Source organism: Rhineura floridana, chromosome 19, assembly GCF_030035675.1.
Source record: "Rhineura floridana isolate rRhiFlo1 chromosome 19, rRhiFlo1.hap2, whole genome shotgun sequence".
Lineage (NCBI taxonomy): Eukaryota > Metazoa > Chordata > Lepidosauria > Squamata > Rhineuridae > Rhineura > Rhineura floridana.
In genome coordinates this window covers 27432418-27455663 of record NC_084498.1, presented here as the reverse complement: position 1 = coordinate 27455663, position 23246 = coordinate 27432418, and the positions used below count along the sequence as shown (strand labels likewise).

Below are 23246 nucleotides of genomic sequence, written 5' to 3'. Positions count from 1 at the left end.
TTTGATTCGAAACAAGCTTATACTCTCAACATGAGGCCTAGAAAACTGCTGGGTTTTAAAAATTATTAAAACTAGTAACTCAAATTGCGTTGTGAACTCTGTGCTGGAAGCTGGATTCCGTTGTTCATACTGCAATTGAGGACATGTAGACATGTGTCCTTATGATTTCATCCAGACATTCATTAAAAATATGGTGGTGTCTGAATGCAGTTGCTCCAATGACTTTTCAGAAAGTAGTTTCTGATGTGGTGAAAATAGGATTTGCATTCAAAATGGGGATGGCTTTGTTTTATATCTGTCTTGCTGCAAATGAGGGTAAGCACTAGATGGTTTAGAGTGACGAAAGGGTGTCAAGCCCACAACCGCTTCCACAGCAACCAGCAAAATACCTATATGTCCGGCTTTGTGAACATGCCAAAGGTAACTGTCCTCCTCTACTGTATAGTACTAAGTTTGCTATTCAGGGGTATACTACCTCTGCTGCTGGAGGCTTGTTCCAATTAGCTGTCATAGTGAACACCTACAGTGCCCTATCTTATATGTACAATATTCCATTGCAGTGATTGCTGTTCACAGTAGAAGGAGTCAGCCATGGACCGTTGTTATTCTGAACATTTATTTCAGAAATCAGGGACAGGGAGTGGAGGGAGTGGTCTTCACTAGATGCACATTGAGAGGCCAGCAGAACATTGCTAAAGGGTTCCTTACTGTGTGAGAAAAAGGAACACTGGCCTCTCAATTTCTGCCCTATGGCATTTGCATCTCTGAGAGGATAGGAGAGCAGAAGCCAACTGGGTCTGAGCAGCTGTGAGTTTACAAGATGCAGCTACTAACTAAAATCAGCATAGTCATAGATTGGATGTTCCAGTGCAATACTTGTTACTCTTCCAGATGATTATTCTGGTGTGTGCCGTTACACCTGCTTGACAGTAGTGGATGCTGGGGAACATTTCTCATTTGCCCTGTTCTACATAGAATAGAGCTGTTTTCCTGAGCGCCATCTGCTTTCTGCTGCAAGAATTGTTTTAACCATTCATTGAAGACCTCCTGAGGCTATAGGGCAAAGGAGAGGGGGGAGGAAATCAAACCGTTGGTAGTGTGACGTATTCATTGCATGTATCTGTGTAAAGCACTTGAACAGCAGAGGGCAGTTTGTTCCTGTTGTAAAAGACTCTCCTCCTGGTAAACCTGCAGCTTCTGTAAGAGACTTGAACAGTGAGCAGAGAACACTCCTACTGGATGCTGCAGGTCGGCACCCTCAGCTTAAAGGCACAGGGCAGGGAGGGTGGCATGACAGCAACTGTCTCCTACAGGTCTCAATCCAAACTGGTCAGTGGGGCTTGTCTCATCCTCTGGGGGTCTCTCATCTCTATTCACACATGTATTTGCAAGAAATGCAGGTAGGAGGCATGGGAATACAACTCCCCCCTTCAACCTCGATAAGCTTTCAGCAGCTGCCCTGCAATGACCAGCCTTTGTATCTCACTGGTTCCCTCGTAGATCTCTGTAATCCGAGCATCGCGATAGTGGCGTTCTGCTGGCATCTCTGTCACGTAGCCCATGCCGCCCAGGATCTGGATAGCCTGAAACAAAAGCAACCCAAGTGTCGTCAGCGGATTCTGGGGCCCTCTATGGAAGCTGTGGCTGCAACATGAGAGTAGATAACAAAAGGAAGAGGGGAAGGGAGCACTGCATTAGCCGCGGCCACACGCACAACTAGTTCGCAATTGCCCTTTAAAGTCTTGCACATGAACTGCTGGATTCCTTTCCAGCTGGCATGACAGAACAGTAAAAGAAGACAGATTTGGGTGGTCTGGCTGCTGCCTGAGTTCTTGCATACAAGCAGGCACAGCGGCCATCAAAAGAAGCTTACCTGATGGGAAATGGAAGTTGCAGCCTCTGATGCGGACAGCTTGGCCATTGCAGCTTCCTGTTTGAAAAGAAGCGGAGAAAGCGTCACAGAGCAGGCAAACCTCCCCATCCACCCCACATGCCTGGATGAGTGGAGTTCCTTACCCCGCCACTCAGTCCCAAGAGCCCCCATCTCACCGTGTAAGAGGGGGGCCTTAAACAGCCAAGTGAACCTCTGCCGTTGCACATCGTTCTAGGCAAGCATTACCTTGGTGTAGGGCTTCCCGTTGTCCTTCAACATGGCAGCTCTCCATGTCAGTAGACGGGCACTCTCCAGGGCTAGCACCATGTCGGCCAGCTTAAACTAGACACACACAACACTGGGATAGTTGAACAAGACCTGGCCCTGGATAGTTTGCACCAACGTTCCTCACCCTGGTGCCTGCACAGCCACATGATGCTGGAGGGCACCAGGTTGGGGAAGGCTAGTCTACATACAAATCAAAACTAACATGGCAAGAATGTAACAGAAGCACACCCACCAACCACCTTCTGAGCATACCCTGCTACGAGAGAGATGCATCTCACGTGGAACAAGGCACTGACATGGTGTCCCACACAAGCCTCAAACTCACGTGTACTTCTGCAGGAAAACAACCCAGTGGCCTGTGACCCACATTGATTAGTGGAGGATCGGGGGGGGGTGCTTTTGAAGTTTCTGCCTCTGGTGCCAAACGTGACCTGGGCCAGCCCTGATCATGCAGACGGACCGTTTCATTTTTAGGGTATTGACCATCCACCTGGACCCTCAACCAAATTACATATCCAGTCCACAGCAAATTCCATGAGCCAAGCTGTCTTTGTAAAAGTGTCTCTAAAATGGGGGTGGGTAGCCTGCAGCCCCTCCTGCTGCGGCTGAACTGCAATGCCCAGTGCTGGGAGTGGACTATGCTGGCTGGGGCTGATGTAGTTCAGCAATAACAGGACAGCCACAGGGCAGCCATCCCTGCTCTTAAAAAAACCAAACCCTCCAAAAGTAAGAGCAATGATTAGACCTGGAACTCCTTAATACAGGGAGAAGAACCCCCCCCCCCGGAGCTGCAAGATTTTCTTTTTTACATGAGGAGCAAGACGCCTAACAAATATCTCCCTCATCCCCCTCCCCGTACCTGAATGGCCTGCAGCTTAGTGATGGGGGAGCCAAAAGCCAGCCTCTTCTCCGCGTAGTCCACAGCACAATCTAAAGCTGCCTGGGCGATTCCTAATGCCTGGGAGGCAATTCCAATCCGGCCAGAGTCCAGGGTTTGCTGAAAGGAAGGCGAGGGGGAGCAAAAATGAATTGGGCACTGCAACCAGCCACAGCAGGAAGAGTTGCCCTCGAATTTCCCCCCACGGCCCCCCACCTCATCTGGGACTGGCGCATGCGGCGGAGTCCAACAGCTGTGAATCTGGGCAGCTGCTGGTGAAGCAATTTTACTCCTCCAAATGAGCCACAACAGAAACAGAAGCGCCTGAGGTTTTATACCATTTGGGGCTTCCCCCCAAACTGTAATTTGAGGTGGGCTGCTGAGAGAAGCCAGTTCTCACAATCCTGGGAGCGGGAGTAGTATTAAACCGGAGGAAGTAGGTTACGGCTCCTGCACTAGCACTGCCTTGGGGGTCAAAAACACTTGGTCCCCATCCACTGCTGCATGTGCATGTGTGTGTGCACGTGTGTGTGCACGTGTGTGTGCCTGTATGCTCCGACATACAGCTATCAGCTGAATTCCAGGAATGCAGGAACCTGAGGACAGGGAGGGACAAGGGCACAGAGCAAACAACTGCCACTGTTACTCATGCGAACAGCCCCGGCAAATGGTGCTAGTCATAAGACCCTAGGAAGAGCCTGGCTGCTGCGTCAGGCCAGGGGCCCAACTAGCCCAGCCGCCCGCCCTTACAGTGGCCAACCAGATGCCCCAGTGGGAAGCCCATCAGCAAGCAGGACCTGAGCGCAAGAGCCACTCTCCCCTCCTGAGGTTTCCAGCAACTGGTATTTGGAAGCGTACTACCACCAACCGTGGAGGGAAAACGGTTATTGTGGCTAGTAGCCACTGACAGACTTATTCACCTCCATGAATTCGTCTGTTCCTCTTTTAAAGCCATCATCTCAAAATCCCACTCATTGCTCCTTGCATATAAAATCTACTCACCATGGCAATTTTGAAGCCCATGCCCTGGTCCCCGAGGAGGCTGGCCTTGGGAACGCGGCAGTCCTCAAAGATCAGGTTAGCAGTCGAGGATGCTCTGATCCCCAACTTGTCTTCTTTCTTCCCCAGAGACAGGCCAGGGGTTGGCATGGGAACAAGGAAGGCGCTAATGCCCTGCAACAAGACCAACGACTTTTGCAGTTGCCCACACAGAGAGAGGGAGGCCAGCCTGCTGTGGGACCCACCAGTGGCTTGATAAGCCGCCTCTTCTGGCTGCCTGCCTGGGACTTAAACCAGCAGGGAGCCCTGGGAAGCCACAAGCCAGCCTTCCCCAACCTGCGGCCCTATGGATATTTTGGACTACAACTCCCATCAGCCCCAGCTGACGGACAGGACCTGTAGTCTTATGGGGGCACCAGGTTAGTGATGGCTGACTTGTGTTGTACAGGCCTGCCCTTAAGTTTGCCAAGGAAGCACACAAGACCATCAAGCCTGTTTCAGCCACTGTTGGGAGCAGAGGATAAACGCAAGCAAGGGCAAGGAGTTGCTGGGGTCCCCCTCACATGCCTGAGAAAAGGCCGCCTTGGTAAATAAATATACTCTTGGCACAGAGCCTCCCTGGGCGGGACCCGCCTCCCCACCCCCCAAGGGACCCATGCACCATGCTCACCTTGTGTTTCAGGGACTTGTTGGTGGTGGCAAACACCACAGTCGCAGAGGCATCCCAGGCATTGGTGATCCACGCTTTGGTGCCGTTCAAGACCCACTCATCGCCAACGAGCCGGGCGACCGTCGAAGCCGCTCCAGCATCGCTGCCGTTCCCTGAGCAAGGCACAACAAAAAGCCTTCCTGACCCAAAGACAAGAGGTTCTGCTGGTGCTCCCCCCCCCCCCCAGACCTGGGGCTGCCAGCCCCCTTCGTTCCCGCGTGAGGCTGCTCCTTCCTTAATCAGCAAAGGGCCAACCTCATGAAGGAAAGGAGCACAGCCCAACCCTTGGCTCAATCCACGTGCTCGACAGGTGTCACACAATTATGGAATGCGGCTTGTGAGCACTCCTGGGAAGTGGGCAGCATCTGCTCAATGGTCACAACTGGCTGTCAGGAAGTGGGGCTCTGTGGGGCCCTGTGAAAACCCCATCCCACCCCAGCAAATACACAGCTTCTCACGCAACTCCTCCCACCCATCCCCAGCAGTATTTTAGCTTCTGGATTGCACCCTCCTCGGACTAGACCTTCTGGCTGCTGTTGGTAATAGCCAACGCCCACCCTGAGCTAGAGAGAGAGAGAGACCCCTGGTGGGTGTGCAGTGCTATGTCTGTGTGTCCCCAGATGTTGCTGGACTGCACATTCCTTCATCCCTGACCACTAGCCCTGCTGGCTAAGAGTGATGGGAGTCCAACAAGCTCTGGGGACCCAAGGCTGGTGTGGCAAAATATCTGAGAATCTGTATGTTCCTTACGGTTCCACATGTCTAGCAAAAGAGAAAAACGTGGGAAACAGAACTAATGCAAAACATGCCCATCTGCATGATTTATGTAGGTCACAGAATCATAGGTTAAGCATCTAACAGCAGCTCTGCAGCTGGCTCAGGCCAAAGGGCCCCATCCTGTCCAGCATCCTGTTCTCACGGTGGCCAGCAGGATGCCCCAAAGGGAAGCCCAGAAGGAGCACTCTCTTTGCCTGCAGTTTCCAGCAACTTGTGCTCAGAAGCATACTTCCTCTGACTGTGGAGGCAGAACACAGCCATAGACAGCCTTATCTTTAATGAGTTTATCTAACCTTCTTGTGGAGGAGTGCCTAGGCATAGATTTGTTTTTAAGCGTGGAGCGCTGCTTAGAACAGACACACAATTCTACTCCTCCCCTTCTGCCACTGACAGTTCTTCCAAACGTTTAAGATCGGGTACACATATATTCATGGTAGAGGCGAGATGCCCGCCCAGTTTGAATAAAGGCCAAAGCCACAAGCCTCCCTGAGCTGGCAGCTTAGCAGTCAACATGACCATTCTCCAGGGCAGCACCCAAATGCCCAACTTACCTGGTTCGCTAAGGGCAAAGCACCCTATCTTCTCCCCAGTGGTGAAGGGTGCAATCCACTTCTGCTTCTGCTCTTCAGACCCAAACTTCAAAATTGGTCCTAAATAGAGAGACTAAAAAAAAGAGAGAGAGAGAAGATGATGACAAAATTGGGCCTCCTTAAATCTACTAATTGTTTCAATATGCTGCCAAACCTTCCTGTGGCTGCATGGGGGTGCTATTGCTATTGCTGTGTTGTTGTTATGTTTTTATAGTGTTTTTTGTTGTTGTTTTAACGATGTGCACGTAGCTTGGGGACCTTCGGGTATCAAGCAACTTAATAAATCTAATTTGTTTATTATTAAATTTATATCTATATCCCACCCTTCTTCCCAGTAAAATAAAAAAGGTAAAGGTGTCCCTGCACTTGTAGTGCGAGTCATTTCTGACTCTTAGGGTGACGTCTTGTGACATTTACTAGGCAGACCGTATATATGGGGTGGTATTGCCAGTTCCTTCCCCGGCCTTTCTTTACCCCCCAGCATACGCCGGGTACTCATTTTACCGACCACGGATGGATGGAAGGCTGAGTGGACTTCGACCCCTTTTACCGGAGATTCGACTTCCTCCTTCCGTTGGAATCGAACTCTGGCTGTGAGCAGAGCTTTGGCTGCGTTACTGCCGCTTACCACTCTGCGCTACATAGGAGCCCATTTATCTAATTATTATTATCATTATTATTATTTACATGGCACCTTGGCCAGAATGCCCAACCACCTGTGCTCTACCCCCCAGCAGAACTATTCAAAATGGTGTGGGAGTGAGGGGGAGATGACATGCTGCAGGCCCAGCGAGACCCATCAAGGTGGTCTTACGTTATTGACGCTCATGATCACGCCGGTGGATGCACAGCCCCGGCTGATCTCCTCCACGGCGATGGAATATGCCAAATAATCAAGGCCGGCTCCTCCGTACTTCTCAGGTACATCCATTGCTAGAAGTCCAAGACTCCCCATTTTCTTGACCTGGAAAGGGGGAAATGATATTGCAGAGCAGATTAGGGGAGGAGACGGCATCCGTTGCAAAAACAAACCAGCTAAAAGCCAAATTAAAGCTATTTCACATAGAATCTGGGTTATGTTTGCCCTTGGCATCCATCAACAGCTATAGTTTATTCCCTGCCTAGCAGAGATGTAGTAATTACTTAATTATGGAACGGCACAATACTGCCGTGGAAAGCATACCACATGTTGTGCCGTTTATTATTTTAGTTACATTAAACTGCATTAGCCACCTTTGAAAGAACCTTTGCGCAAGGCAGCTTATGAATAAATCTAATGAGTACAAAGCCAGTGCAATACAAAACAGTTGAAGTGGCGCACGATTGTCAGGACTGTTGTTTCACCAAGGACAGAAAACTACAGAATGTGGGACTAAGCACAATTCAGATTTGTGAATCTCAGATTTAATTTTAATGTGTGTTTTTTTAAAAAAAAAACCAAATCAAGTTCCTAGCCCTTATAGTTGAGAAAATATGCTTGAAAACTTATGGGCAAGGTACCATCTTAGAAGTCAGGAGGATTGCAGAATAAGCAAGGATGAGGAATGGATTTTGAACCAAAACAGTCAAAATTGCAAAGCTGGAACAAGAAAAATTGTGTGCGTTAGCCTGTAGCTAGGACAGGTCGCAGAATTCAGCTTTTCTGGGTGCAAAAATTTTGTTCTCATTTTAGATGAACACAGGAATCAAATGGATATGAGCCAAATGTTGAAGAGGTTGTGCCTTACTTGGGCAGCACCAAGACCCAGAGATAGCCAAATGTCCTGATGTTCAAGGAGACCAGGACATTCGGCAGAGTCTCAACAAGAACGCTCTTCTGTGTGACAGACTCTCTGGACTGAGAGAGGCCTTTCAGGGTCGCTTAGGATTCCAGAGAGGGACACTTGCCCCCTGCAGATGCGTCTGCCGCATATGTACCTGTTCTGCAGGAAAGCGGTGCTCCTTGTCTAACTGAGCAGCCATGGGGGCCAGCTCCTTTTCAGCAAAGTCCCGGCACGTCTGGTGAAGCATCTGGTGAGTCTCCGGCAAGTCTACTGTCTGGTACACCGTGTGCAGCCGCCGCATACACTGAAAGCTCCAAGCTGCAAATGGAAAAGCGTGAGGCGCGCCTCCACTCTGGCCCAGAGGACACAGAGCTCTGCTGCTAAACAGGACGCCTTGTTGGACAAGGGCTGTAGTAGCCCAGTGGTTAGAGCATCTGCTTTGCATGCAGAAGGTCCCAACTTCAATCCCCAACAGCATCTCAGGTAGGGCTAGGAACATCCCCTGCCTGAAAGCCAAGAGAGCTGCTGCCAGTCAGTGTGAACAGTACTGAGCTAAATGGACTGCAGTGGTCTGACCCTGCGTATTAGGCAACTTCTCATATCAGATTTTTACTTAGATATTTATGTAGGGAAGGGCCACAGCTTTGCAATTCTTTTGCATGCAGAAAGAATATTCCCCCGTCTTATACCCTGGAGAGCCTCTGCCAGTCAGGGCAGACACTACTGAGCTAGATAAACCAGTAGTCTGACTCAGGATAAGGCCACTTCCTATGCCCAGGTGTCTAGGCCAAAAAAAATAAGCAAAAGAAAAAAAGACATCTCTATCCAAGTTTGGTAAAGGGTCGCCAGGTTTCTTGAGGCACCAGCTGCCAAATGAGTGGGAAAATGACCCAATCAGGCTAGCTGAAGATCTGCCCCGGCCCCTTTCCATCGGTTAGGTGAAGGTTAAAGTCCTGAGGACACTAGGAGCAGAGGGGAGGAGTGGGGGGAGAAAGAGAGCAGCTGCCTCAACACAGCCCCCAGCCCCCCTCCCGCCCAAACGCTGCTTTGCTCCAACCCATTCCCCCTCTGGGGCCTGTTTTGTTTTTTTAAAACAGCACCCAAAGGAGACCAGCCCAACTTTACAGCAGGGACAAAAGTTGAGTTGCCTATAAAGGCACCTGGTTTGTGGACACAGAAGAGAAATTGCAGGGCGATTAGCTGCAATCTGAGAGGGAGCAGCAAACGAAAGCAGGCCTGCAGGCGCCTGGCCAACTGGGTGGAAAGGCGAAGGGAGACGTGCTGCCCCCTCCCCCCCAGCCCCCTGGCAAGAGGTGAGGAAGCGCACAAGCAAGGCCTTAGGGCCTTGACTCCATTTTCCTGGGCGGCCTTGCCATGCACACCATCGGCTGGACTCACTTGGCAGACGACAGACAGGCCTCCCAAGACACCCCCCCAGGCATAGTTGCCCTCTTGTCAAGCACCCCCCCTTTGCATACAGAAGGTCCCAGGTTCAGCCTCCAATGGCATCTCCAGGCAGGCCTGGGAAGAGATTCCTTGCTGGAAGTCCCAGAGAGTTGCTGTCAGTCAGTGTAGACACGCTTGAGCTAGACAGACTGGCTGTCTGACTCAGAAGGCAGCTTCCTGTTTTACTATTTAAACCAGTCCTTTATTTAGAACAATGAGGATTAGAATCTTGCTTTACTTTTAGGGGAAGCATGTATTTGGGGATCCATTTCTAATTATTGTTTTTTGCACCATACATTTGCACAGCAGCAGTGATGGTGTTACAACCCTCCTCTGTTCAGGCTGTAACCTGGTAATGGGTCTTGCTCGACCCACCCGTTGAAGACCAGCGCTTTTAGAGAACCCTAAACCGTTTGCAGGTATAAAGGTTTTCACACCAGCATCTGGAACTGAGCCTGGCAACTGGTGCTGCGGGGGCAAAATTGAGGCCAGGCCCCACTTGCATTCGCTCAGTTACATTTTGCACCCACAGAATTTTCTGAACAGTCTTCAGAGGTAGCCCTGAGGAGTGTGCGTTGCAGTAATCTTTTTTTTTTTAAAAAAAGAACTTGTTTGCAGACTCAGACCCAAAGCCCAGCAACCAAGCCGGCTGCAGGAGCCAGGAGTCTCTGGGTGCTTGCAAGCAGGCCATGCTGTTGGTGTGTCCATTATTATTCTGAGGAAGACAGCCACTGTCTATGGAAGGCCCTCTTACCTGCGGCTCTTTTCTCTGAGCCGGATTCTGCCTCCCTTCCGTGGTGCCCCCCAAAGGGCCTTCTCTCATCAACCCCCACGGCAGCCTTGCCCAACCTGTAGCCCTCCAGAGGTCTGGGGCGACAACTCCAACCTGGCCCGGCTTTGGGGCAAGGCTGCCTTACATCTGCCCCCCGTCAAGTCCAAACTCCCCTCAGGCCACAAAAGTGACCCCCCGGAGTCCCTCCTAGACCCCCAAGTCTCTCCTTCCCTCCCTCCCAGGGGGCAAGAAGCCCCCGAAAGTGGGAGCCTCTCCTTGGACACCCCCTCCCACACACTGCGGCCCCATAAGCCAAGGGGGCCCCGGCCAGGAGTTTGCCACCCTGCGTTTCCCCCCCCTCCACTACCCTCTTGGTACGCGCCAGTTCCCTCCGCAACAGCCGCGCGGCTCCCGGCGCGTACCAAGAGGGAGAGCCTGAAAGGGGGGGCAGCAGGAAGAGGCCATAGACTTGCCCTCCCCTTAAGTCCCGCTCTTGCCTCCGCCGCTGCGCCGCGACAGGAGAGCCGCCGCCGCCGCCGCCATCGCCGTCCCGAGGCAAGGAGGAACCGAGCGCCCGCCCTGCGGCCTCCTGCCCCGCCTCCTCATTAGCATTAAAGAGCTCCGGCCTTTCCCTCCCCCACCCCAGATTTTTCTTTCTTAACCCCCTGGAAGACTTTTGTTTTTAAACACTTTTTTTCGGGTTGGTTTATATCTATATCTATCTATTTATCTATCTCTTCTGTTGCAGTATATATTGCAATGGAATATATGCAATATGGAATATTGCAATATATATTGTAATGGAAAAGCGCAGCCCTCCCACCCCCACTTGCAAAAGGAAACGGCAAGACGCCCAACTGTTTATGCAGGAGATGTCCCAGCAAAAATCCCATCAAAGCCCCGTTGCAACAAATGGCAAGCCCTGCTAGGAAGCGGCGGTGGCATAATCGCAACAGCAGACTGACAAGGTAGGCAAGGCAAGCGGCTGGGCCGCGACAGCCCGCGAAGAAAGGGCAGCAAACCCATTTCACAGAACAAGGACCAGCCCGCGCGCGCAGATAGGAAAAGCTTGGACTCAAATCAAACGTTCGGAGAAGGACCTTCCAGGCTCCTTTTGGCGTGCCCTCCCTGCACACCAATGTGGCTTAACCATCAGTTGTGGGAACTGTAGTTTGTGATGGGCGCTGGGAGTTGTTAGGCGACCTTCTGTTTCCCCCTCCCAGAGGTGCAATTCCCAGATTGGCTTAACGACCAATCCCTCTTCCTAGAGAACTCTATTAAATTGTAGCTCTGTGAGGTGACCTTTGTAAACTACAGTTCCCAGGGTTCTTTGGGGGAAGCCGCGCCTGCTTCAAGTGGCTCTAAAGGTGGAGCTCAGATGGGGCCTTAAAGAGTTGCTGGGCAGTGAGCCGCGTGCCCGGTAACAAACAAGACAGGCTCACAGCCACCACCTCTCCCAGTCCAAGTCTAGGGGTACAGGCAGAAGCCTTCTACTCCAGTGAGTTGCTTGCAGACCTGTTGCACTTTCAAATGCTTTAGAAGCTTAACCCAACCACCACCACCACCCGGCCATGAGAAAGAATGAGCCGCTCTGAGCTCCTGCCGAGAGGAAGGGCAGGATATAAAAGCAAATAATAAATAAATAGGAAACAGTCCTTGTCAGCGTCATAGATGTTTACATCTGATCCTGTGGGCTGTTGCAATGGATTGCTAGTTTTAATAATGATTGGTTTGGTTATTTTTTTTGAGATTTTAAATGTTGTTTTATTTAATGTGGAGTGCCCTGGGAAGAATTATATTCTTGAAAAGTGCCATAGAAATTTGTTAAATACATTTAAATTGATTTCAGGAAAACAAAATATTAACAAAGCATGTATGTGTGGTAAACATTATTTGCCCAAGAAACAGAGAGGCAAGTTTGTTAACAGAATAAGGGGCACACATCAACCTGGTGCCTGCCAGAGGTTGTTGGGACTACAACGCCCATCAGCCCCGGCACCATATGACTGCACTGGCTGCGGCTGATGGGAGTTGTAGTTCACAACTTCTGGAGGGCATGCAGTTGGCAAAGGCTGCTATAATGCGGAGGCAGCCAAGGAAATATTAAGGCCACAAAAGCCAGCAAACAACTTGCATAAGTGAGGCTGCCGTGCTTTGGCAAAGTTAGATAGAGCAACCTCCTGCAAGATGGACCAGGGTTGAAGGTCACTTATTTGCCCCCTCTTACGGCATGGCTGGGGCAGCTGGACTGGCATCCGCTCTGGGTTTTAGTCCAAATGGGCACCTTGGCCAGCTCCTTGAAAGGTCGGGCTAAAAGCCAGGGCAGATCCCACTGCCCCCACTGGCACAGAGCCACCAGCCCCTGCCGGGCTGATGAGTTGTTATCCAGAGTATCAGGAGGGTACCAGGTTGTGGAAGATTGCCTTAAGGTGCACCTTGACATTCCAGAGTACAGCACGGAGATCACATAAGCTATGATAGCTTTACAAAAAAAAAGACCCACACCAAACCTCCATGTACAGGGGCAGTAGCTCTTCACTTACCTCTTATGAAAAAGATGCTGGAGGCAGACGCTAATGGTGACTGTTCTTAACACATGCTCTACTTGATAAGCTTCCCAGGAGTATCTGGCTGGTTGTCTGATAAAGCTTCAGTCTGATCCATCAGTGCAGTTTTATGGTCTCTCAGAAGGTCTCCCTGGAAAACACTGATTGAGCCACTTCACATGTTGTTGCAATGTTTGGGTGCTGGAACCATGAGGGCCCGTGGCATTCAGGTGTGCAGCGGTCATGCCACCCAAAGGTTGCTGTCAGCATCCAAATGTTACCAGTGGACAAGCAGCCCCAGGCCTAACCTTAACGAGGAATTTAAGGACATTGAGGGGTCCTTGCTAGTCTCTTATAGACAGCCAGGGTGTCTTTTCAGGTGGGGTATTTGAACCTTTTCATTGCCCATTTGCACGAATGCTACATTTAAGGAGCTGTATTTTCAGAGTTGTCAGATTCGCAGGTTCACAATATGTCAACTACTAGGATCATGACACAAATAAGGTAAGAGCAGAGTGTAATTTTGGGGCTTTTTTATTACTATTGCTTTTGACAAAATAACATTTTATACAAACAAGTCAGCGAGTTTACTGTAGGTTTAGGAGACACAGAAGATGAAGGTTCAGTGATGTGATTGTAACCGGGGAAATCACACAGACCCCTTGGACACTCCTGTCATTCTCTATGAAAAAATACCTTGACAGAAAAATAGACAATGGTGATCTCTTCTCTGCAATTCGCAAGCTGGAAGGCCCCAAGGGTCATAGGTGCGCAAAGACTGCTATAGGATAGAAGGACCTATTTTAAAAACAAATCTAGCAGGGAAACCGTTCAAAAGCTGATTCGCAGCCAGAAAGCCATGCTGGGGGAGCCCATTTTGCCACAGTCCTACAAGTGACCCCCCTCCCGCATTGGTGAATGGCTCATGGCATAGCATGCAACCAGGTTTTCTTTAACTGTCACCCCAGCAAAGTCCCAGAAAAATCAGTGGCACTGAGAAATAAATCATTGCCTTGCCTCCATCTCATGGGCTTAGAAAATCCCCATTGTAAAAAACAACCCAAAACACAGGAGATCCAGGTGTGTTTGCTGGTGCTTGATGAGAAGGAGCTGCTAATTTAATTTAAGCGTGTGGGCCTGGGTGTGACCAGGTCTCTCCGCTACTCAGGATGGGGTGGGCTAGCAAGGCAGAGTTAGGACCACAGGAACAAAACTGAAGCAGCCTTTGTCAAAATCACTGGAGGACGTTACCAAACCTTACACAGTACAGCAATGTTTTAAGGCAGATACTTTGTGGCAAACCTGTCATCAGTATCAATCTGCATACAAGACAGAAGTCAGCGTCCCTCCAGTGCCCTTTCCCACTGATACTTCTTGCTTTCAAGTGTTTTGCATAATTATTCCTGGTTTATTCAACAGGGACAAAATGAGCCTTTGAGGTACACAGCAGGAAGAGCCCTCCGTTTCATTTGGCAATTTCTCCAGAGGAAGACAACAGGTCTAGATCAAGTCAGGGAGACGGACGCTTTGGTCCACAGTCACGGTGCGGGCTCAATGCTGCACATGCCACAAGGAAGCCCCCAGGCACCCACGCGATGGCCACGCAGGAAGCATCAAAGGAGAAGACCTTCTCCACGGCAAGCGAAGCAAGGGATTAGCAACTGGCTTGAGCACATGGCCCATTTATTCCAGTCATAAACTCAAGTCTTTAAGATAGGCACTGTTTTTGTGCCTGCTTACCCCCACCCCACGGGCATCGCAGCGGAAACGGACGCTTCCTCTCCTCTTTGGCATGCAGTCCATGGGTGCAGACTGCGTGGCAGGAAGATGGCACTGGTAGAGGGAGCAGAGTTCTACAACGGACTTGGAGACCCTGATCCAATGGGGCAGGCAAATAAGTCAGCGAAAGGCAGAGCCACCTTCTAACAGGGAGGGGGGATTCAAAGGGTTTCTCTTGACACAAAGTGCCCCAGAGAACATCAAGCCACACACTGGGTCATGTAATCTGGGGTGTCAGGACAGCTGCTTCCCCTCCAAGGTTCCTTCTCCCTCTCACATTTTTGGTTCAGCAAAGTCAAAGCAACTGCGGAGGGGTTATTTTACCAAAGAACTCCTCCGCAAGCCCTGCTTCCAAATCCCTATTTGCCTTTCTTATTGCTGAGACAGTAGCCTTTTTGTTTTTTTGGGGGGGGAGTTTCAGTTCTCAAGCCAGAGAAATCTGGCAGGGGACTGGGGAGAGAAGAGTCTAGAGCCTAGGGAAGGGGGCAAGCAGCTAGGAGTTTATTGCAAAGCAGAGTACCTGCTCCTGGCTCAGATGATGACATATCCCTTCCAACTGCATCCAGGGTTAGTTTGTCAGAAAGCAGACAGATCATCACATGGGAGAAGCCGGAGGAGCAGTCAGAAGGCTGTTTTAAAGGCACCTGGTGTGTCATCACATTGACTCAAGACCCCTCGCCTCCCTCCCCACCTCCTGTGGAACAGGAAAGACCTCTCTTGACTGTTCCTCTGGAGCGTGGCCTTGGACAGAGGGAGAAAAGGGGCCTTTCTGCGGAAAGCCGAGGGCAGCAGACGGCAGCAAAAAAGGTGACCATCATCAATCAGCGATGGAGACAACTGGACCCAGTGCAGGAGCCCAAAGATCACAAGTTAGGAAGAAAACCAAAACATAGAGTTGTTGTTTTTAAATCCCACAAACTTGGCCACGGACATAAAGCGCTGCCCTTTTCACCTTTATTACATCCCCAATATTTTGATGTTGTTAAGAACATCCTATCTTACAGATAAGAATCCAGACAGTTTTCACCATGGGCTTCCCTTCAATCTGTAATGATCATCTTTCCCTCTCAGAAGGGATCTATTCCAGGGGAACGTGGGTGTCCCCCTGCAAAAAGGGCTGGTCCCGAGAGCCTGCAACAGTTCTTCTTACACACAGACTGCCACTTGGAACAACCAGCAGCTGGCAAGGCCTCTGAACACCAACTTAACACTGAAGTGAGAGAGCAAGAGACAGAGAAGGAAAAACACACTGCTTTGTAGTTGCCGACAAGAGCATCCGAGGAAGGCTCCTGCTTCACTCACTGAGAGGCTTCCTCCTCCCCCCCCCCCCGGCCTCAGACACTCACCCAGTTGTCTGTCCTCGGAGGCTACAACCTACACAGGCCTAACCCCGAAAGGCGTCGCTGCCCCTCAACAGCAAAAGCCAGCTGGTTTCCTATACATTTTAATGGAGCCAACAAGGCACAACCAAAAAGCTCAGAGTTGCAGCATTCAAGAGGGGAAGTTCCTTATTTTCACAGCCAAGCAGAAGGGCCAAATATCTCATTGCGCTGGGGGGATGGGTGTCTTTGGAACCCCATTTAATGGTGGCACAAAGTGAAGCACCAGGACAGGTAATACAGGCTGGTCAACACCACCCTTTCTTACAATAATACCATTTTTAATGGGTTATTACATTTTCACACATAAACAGAAGAACCCCCCAGCAGAATCTGCCCTGCTGCCAAATTGCAGCCAGAGTAGGGAAGCTGGGAGTGAGGGGGAGGGAAGGCCTCTCCTCGTCCTCCCCCCAAGTTGGTTGACAAAAAAGACCCTTGTCTGCTCACCCATTGCAGAACACACTGCAGAACACAAACGGGTCCAACAGAGGTTAAGGAACATCCAAGACTGCAGAAGATGATCCCTGCACTGTTAAAACTTGGAGCATCCCCTTGTTTTAAATTCTCCTCCTGCTTGTTTTTAGGGTTGGCTGTGGGGGGAAGACCATCACCAAAGGGAGTCACCAGCCCCATCACACCCCTCAGAAGGGGGACCTCAATCCACACTTCACTGCCTACTTGGAAGAGGCAAAAGCCTCGCGCTAAGGAGCCTTTGCTCACCAGAAGGGGAAGACCACACAAGAAATACCAATGGCCAAGTTTGCCAAACTACAAGAACTGCTACATCAGTTAACATTTAACAGACAGTCTGACACGTTACCTGACCCAGGGACCCTTGGAAGTCAAGCAGAGGCCAGGAAAGGAACAAACGCTGGAAGGGGCACGATTGCAAAGGAGAGCTCTTTTACTGTCACCTGTTGCCACCTCAGCCTCTTCCACCTCACATCTTGAGCCTTGCAGGGTTTTCCATGGTGGGGGGGGGGGCTCAGAGTCTGGAGCGGCTTTCCTGCTCTCCTCCAGCATGCCCAGGATGGCTAGCAGAAGCACAATGTCCAGGGGCTGCAGCTGCAGAGGCTACTGCCCTCCATTGTAGGCGTAGTCAGCCTTATTGTGCATGATCAGCTTGTTGTCAACAAAGTAGAAGCTGTCTGAGCGGGTCTCGTAGGGGTTTTCAACCATCAGACGGACTGTGTAGGACAAGAGACAGGTCAGTTAGCCTCAACAGTAGGACGTACTTCATCAGAAGCTTCCCATACGTAAATCCATGTTGATGGCTTATTTAAATGAAGTGGCCACGAGATCTCTATTTCATCTGCAAGGGCAACTGAAGCATATGTTGGTGCAGCTAACGAATGAGCAATAAATGGGGAAACTGCAGCAGAGACCGCAAGCAACTTGCTCAGCTTTAACACCCCGAGCTTGTAACAGAACCAGGAAGTCAACCGATTCAGCGCCTTCTCCTCTTAACCACATTCTTCTTCTCAATGGGAGATGCTTTGAATAGAACAAGCTGTGCTTCACTCAAATTTGTCACACACTTGGTTTTTTTCACAAGACTGCCATAATTCTAAAAGACATGAGGTTCAAAATATATCATGCTCACGTTCAGATGTCTGGGCGAGGTTCTGTTTGCCTCACCTTCTTTCTTATGGGAACACAGCTTAAGCAGATGGAAGCGGTGAGGTCCGGTTGTACAAGTGGCTACCTCTGAAGGCTGCCCAAAGTCAATCCTGAATACAGCTGCTGGGTTTCTAACTGTGACTAACCAGTGAATATCTCTTGCTAGCACTTGAAAGAACTCCACTGGCTACCAGTCGGCTTCCAAGCACAGCTCAAAAGTGCTGCTTGAGAGTTTTAAAGCCCTGCATAGTTTGGGACTGAAGCAATTTCTACTGCAACCGTCTCCAAACTGAAGCCCTCCAAAACAGCTGGAAGACACCAGGTTGGTCTGAGCCCCAGAAACTCTTGCACAAAGAGATACTTACCAAGGTCCTCTGAAAGTTGGGGGAACTCGTAGATGTGCTCACAAGTGTTCCTGCTGTTAGGGATGCAGAAGCCAAAATCAAAGTCAAAATTCTTGAGAAGACGGTCTCTGAAGTAATGCCTCTCAATCATACGGAAGTTCGATACAGGCTTGTCTCCTACTGTGAACTCCACACTGTGGAGACAGGATGGGCAGAAGAGCCAGTTAGGCAGTCAAGCCAGCCTCTTGTTAGGGAGCCAACACTTGATTTCTGCAAAGGCCCAGCCCTAGGGGTGACTCACGCCTGTGATGAACAGAGGCATAGCCACAGCTGTGACTGTCCTGCTGGAGCATCAACAGGCTGCAAAATGTGGGGAAGCCCTCAGGCTTTTATTTTTAAAGAGAAAGACAGAATCAAAGTTCCTAGCTCTTATGGTTGTGAAGATATGGTTGAAAAGGAGGCAGTGCTCAGTGAAGTCTCGGCAGCTGAAGATTTCCAGCAACCAGAGGCTAGGGCTCCCTGCTGCTCTCCACAATTAATGCAAAATAATAAAAATGGCAGTCTTGTGTCAAGTAAGAGAAATCAAGCCTGTGCTTAATTTTTACAGATTGCAAAATTCAGCTTTGTCTTGTTGCAGAAAGAAAGAAAGAAAGAAAGAAAGAAAGAAAGAAAGAAAGAAAGAAAGAAAGAAAGAAAGAAAGAAAAAGAAAAACGTGCACTGAGCCCCAGAGAAGGCTGAGACCTTCGACTCCTCCAGCATATCCTTTCTGGACTGATGAACTTGCTTTGTACCAGGTCAGAATCACCTGACTATACAATCCCAGGGCTAGCACTGAAATCGTCAGCGAGGCCTTTGCCTCTCCCCACCCCACAAGCTTCTACTCACGTTGCCCCAACTGTCCGGAGGCGCAGAAAGGCAGGCGTGAACTGATAGCGGACAAAGCGCCCGGTGCTGGTGTCCCCAAGGTCACTGTCGTCATCCTCTAGCTCTGCAGGAATCGACAATTAAAAGAGAGTTAAGCATGAGGTGACAGGCACATATTTCACTGGCACACCCGAGAGGATGCTGGGAGCTTTTTCCAATTAGGGCATGGGTAGCCATAGCCTGGCATCCCAGCACACGGCCTGCTGGAGCACTGCTGAGTCACACGACAGGCCAGTTTAAGTCAGTCAGGGCGAAATGCAGGGTGGTAGGCAGGTAGAGGGTTGATACAACAGACTCGGGGCCTTATTGTCTGACACACATGCAAGGGAAAATGTGACACAGCTTTCCCCAACCTGGTGTCCTCCAGATGCTCTGGACAACAATTGCATTGGCCCCAGCCAGCATGGCTGTATAACGCTGGGGCTGGTGGGACTTGAAATCCAAGGCATCTGGAGAGCACCAGGTTGGTGAAGGCTGATACACCAGAATTAAATAATGCAAAGGAAATCCTACCATGAGGCCGGATGAGGTGACAGATTCTCCTGAGGGGCTACCCTTAACCACACCCACAATGACAAGATCTGACTCACAGGCCCTAGGCCATTCCCATCAAGGAGGTTTGTGGAGAAGAACACCCCAGGAAACTGCCAGGTGTTAATGGCTGGAAGCAGGGAAACCTTTTGCACCTTTGTGTATTGAAGGGTGAGAAACAAGCACTGCAATTGTTTTAAGGAGTATGTGTGCAAACCAGAAGTTTCCTGAGTTCTGCCTTGTTACATAAAAAGAGGTTCACGGCGAGGACAGCAAGAGATGCAGTGTGAGGAACAGCCCCCAGCCCCACAAGGGACCTAACAGACTGGATGAAAACGGCTCAGAAGGTGTTCCCTGAAACAGCTATGCAAGACGCAATTGCACCAAAAAAACCTATGGTTTCTCCAAAGTGGTTTTAGGAAGCAAAAGGCCAACCAAGTAAAATAAACTGGCCTGTGGCAGCTCATCTCTGGAGTCACTGTAAGAACCTGGATTTTCTGGCAAGGGCAGGATGGGAGGGACTGGTCCATCATGGGGAACAAGGGCTACAGACCTGGGCCTAGTCCTCAAAACCAGAAAGGCCAACTTTTGCATTTTGCAATATATCATGCAAAACAAATCTTTTTAATTAGTCTTCCTAACCTCCACTGAAAATTTGTGAACTTCTTTAAAATCTTTTCCCAGGAGCCTAACTGGGGACATGGGGATGGAGGGAGTGAGAGAGCCTGACTGACTTCAGGAAGCCAGAAGAATGCAAATGAAAAGGAGACAAAGAGGTGGAATAGCAGGAATCATTCAAATCTTTAGAAAAAACGCCTGCTTAATAAACACAGATTTTGCAATTCTAGAGAAACCAAGTAACAGTGTGACCAAAACCATGACGCAGTCCCAGGAACTCCAGATGGAGGTTGGACCTTATGCCCAAAGCCCTCATTTGCTCAACTTCTTCATGGCCAGCTTACCTGAAGCAGAAGGTTTGGCAATTTCGAATAGCACCGTCCCAGTCTCTAGGTCCCTGATCCTGAACTTGGTGAAGTCAATATTGTAGATGTTGTCCTCAGGTCGGCACAGGTAATCTAGGATAGACAGAAAAAAACCCTGAGGCCAGGGAAGTCCCCACATGTGAGGAATGGCCATCTGGGAAAGACAAGGCAGCTAAAAGGACCTCAGGGCTGGGAAAAGCCATCCGTGCCCAAGGTCTTGGAGGGAGCTGGTGCCAACCCCATGGGCTAGTCCTACTAGAACACTTGTATAAGTAAAAGAAAACCCAGCAGATATTGGGGCAACCCCAGCCTTGCGAATAAACCCACAGGAATCACTAGCTTGTGGGGAAAAGGGGGGGAAGGGTCCATCCTTGGGTCATTATTTGGGGGGGCCTCATGAGGTGCAAAACAAAATACCAAGATGAACACAGGGAAAGAGAAAACGTGTATGTATGTACATGGGCATATATATAAACACACACACGTGTGTTTATCCCCCCCCACACACACACACATTTCCTGTGCTGGGAGGAGAACCGCGCTGGCTCTTCAGGGAAGAAGGAGGGCTGACACTGGGGTGCCCACAACGGCAGGCTCGCCCTCGGGCCATCCAAGGGCGCTCCTCAGAGCAAAAACAAGGCCCCGGGGCGCATGCAGAGTGCGATGCGTGAGCGAGCACCACTCCCCCGATTTCCTGCGCCCACGAGAGGAAAAAGCGGAGGCGCAGGCCTGATACTGGGGCGCCCCCCTCGGGCCACGGATTTGGGGGGCGGGAGGAGGAGGCCTCTAAGGAGTCGATGCCGGGGCGCTGAGCGGAGGAGGGCGATCAATGTTGGACCCCCCCCGCGGCCCCCGGCTCACTCTCGGTGACGCGGCTGAGCCCCAGGACGTGTTCGGGGCGGACGGCCTCCAGCGCCAGGAGCTCCGACTCCGTGCGGGGCAGGACGGCGGCCCGAAGCGGGGCCACGGCCGCGAGCGACGCGTCCCCGGAGCCCCTCCGCCCGCGTAGCCGGCTCAGCGCCCCGCCGGCCGGCGCCACCCTCGGCTTCGAGCCGCTCATCGCCCCGCCGGGCCCGCCGCCGATGCCAAGATGTCCGCCGCCGCCGCCTCCTCCCGTAGCTATGGGAGCGGACGAGGGGGCGTGGCCAGGCGACGGCGGCCGCCGCGGGGGACGGGGCGAAGGAGCTGTGCTACGCTTAAGCACCGCCCACGCGCACGCCGCCAGCGGCCCCTCGGCTGGTGGAGGGAAGCTAAGCAGGGTCGGAGGCGGTTCTGCTTTGGATGGGAGACCCGCATCCCCAAAACAGAGTTGAGGTTCTCCAAAGCCAGGCGGTTGCGGGACGGCCCTCGCCCGAGGGAGGAAGGGGTGGCCACGGGCCCGGCTTTACAGAGCATAGGCCTCTGGTTGAAGGGCTAGCGCGGCTACGTCTCCTTGACGAGGGGAAGCACCAGAAGAGGCTTTCAACAAGCCTTTTAGGTTGAGACCTCTTCCAGTCTTCGTCTGTGTTAGAATTGCTTAGTATATGTTTTAATAATGTTTTTAACCCTTTTTAAAAGTTTTTTTAATGTTTTTTAACTCTGTTTTAATGTATTTTAAGATGTTTTTATGATGTTTCAAAGTGTTTTTAGTGCTTTGTTTGCTGCCCTGGGCTCCTGCTGGGAGGATGGGCAGGATACAAATCAAATAATAAATAAATAAAGGGGCTCCAGCACTGCCCGCCCCCAGGTCCACAGCTGGACAGCCGCTTGAGCCAGTGCAAGGGCGACTGCCTTTCCCTGCGATAGTGACACCGGGAGCATTTCCCACTCTTTCGAAATTGGCACCTGTAGTTACATAAATTAGCGCTGGCGAACATGTATGCAGATCTGTGTGTCCTCTTCTGCAAGAATGCATGTGCGGGGAGAGCGGCTCTCCTGCCAGCCAGAGCAAGGCCCCTCCAACCCTCCCTTGGGACTGCCCGGCCACCTTCTCAGTATATGGAACGGTGGAGGGGAAAGGCCCCACAACAAGCCAGCCGGGTTCTTCTTTTATGTTTCATCTTCTCTTCTACAAAAAAAAAGTTCAGAAGGAAATCACGGTGCTGCCGAGACCCGCCTTTGGGAACACCTCTGCTCCAAGACTGGCGGCGCAACCATAAACATTCCTTCACGCTGTCATTTGTTGTAAACTGTTTCCAATATTGTATTCTACATCGTTGCGACAGTTGTACAACATTTGTATTGTTACACACAAATGTTGTATTGGTGTAATAAATAAGAACATAAGAGCAGCCTGCTAGATCAGACCAGTGGCCCATCTAGTCCAGCATCCTGTTCTCAGTGGCCAACCAGGTGCCTGGGGGCAGCCCACAAGCAGGATATAATGACTTGCAGGGGAGGGGGGGAAGGATCTTGAACCACCCGAGGATCGTGCCCTGGTCCCTGGCACAAGGCAGGAGAAAAGTCACTGGGCCAATACAAGATGCAAAGAGATTTCAAGGGCAGGTAGAAATGAACCTCTGCTGTTCCCTGTGTTCAGGGTACCATCTAATCCATTTCCCCATCTGGGCTAAGGCAACATATTTCTGCCAGCTGTGGATTACAAACTTCTCTTCCATACATACACAAATAGCTTTCTCCTTCTGGCAGATGTCAAAACTGGACCCACTATTTATTATATTTATAGTTGGACAACCCATTAACAGAGCAGGATGTCATATGGAGGGCTAGGACTTGCACAAAGCTACTCCAAGTCATCCATGGACCAGTCAGGACCAGAAAATTTAAGTGCATAAATGCACCAGAACACAGCAAAACGGAAATGAAAACAAAAACAAAACACCATCACCCCTCCTCCTCAGCACCCATAAAGATGAGTAATAAGACAATTTTTTTAGCAAAGAGGCAGGAACATGGTTGTTTGGATGATGCAGGAATTCTGGTTGTGGTTTTAAGTCTCTTTCAGCATCCCACAGTAGCTACTGCAGTGCAGTTTAAGCCTCTGGCTACATACAGCTGACAAGCTATCAAAATCTCCGGACATAAAAAGAGAAGGACCTCTTCATT

At 50.5% G+C, this 23246-nt stretch overlaps 2 protein-coding genes across 4 annotated transcripts; both read right to left on the bottom strand.

The window, feature by feature from the left end:
* Window positions 1–599: 599 nt before the first annotated feature.
* Window positions 600–10701, bottom strand: ACADS (acyl-CoA dehydrogenase short chain). 3 transcript variants are annotated; one of them, XM_061603149.1, is made up of 10 exons: window positions 10592–10701; window positions 8031–8194; window positions 6928–7077; window positions 6075–6186; window positions 4708–4859; window positions 4041–4211; window positions 3021–3158; window positions 2120–2215; window positions 1874–1930; window positions 600–1583 (listed from the first exon to the last, which is right to left on the bottom strand). In XM_061603149.1, exons 1-10 carry the CDS (start codon window positions 10698–10700, stop codon window positions 1431–1433), a joined length of 1302 nt encoding a protein of 433 aa, XP_061459133.1. In that variant the 5' UTR covers window position 10701; the 3' UTR covers window positions 600–1430. The 3 variants fall into 3 exon arrangements, with proteins under 3 accessions (XP_061459133.1, XP_061459134.1, XP_061459135.1); XM_061603150.1 differs by having other exon boundaries at window positions 10517–10604; XM_061603151.1 differs by lacking the exon at window positions 10592–10701 and adding an exon at window positions 10077–10250.
* Window positions 10702–13158: 2457 nt separating this feature from the next.
* Window positions 13159–21359, bottom strand: UNC119B (unc-119 lipid binding chaperone B). The gene is made up of 5 exons (XM_061602768.1): window positions 21063–21359; window positions 20181–20294; window positions 18649–18751; window positions 17784–17956; window positions 13159–16985 (listed from the first exon to the last, which is right to left on the bottom strand). Exons 1-5 carry the CDS (start codon window positions 21259–21261, stop codon window positions 16873–16875), a joined length of 702 nt encoding a protein of 233 aa, XP_061458752.1. The 5' UTR covers window positions 21262–21359; the 3' UTR covers window positions 13159–16872.
* Window positions 21360–23246: the final 1887 nt, after the last annotated feature.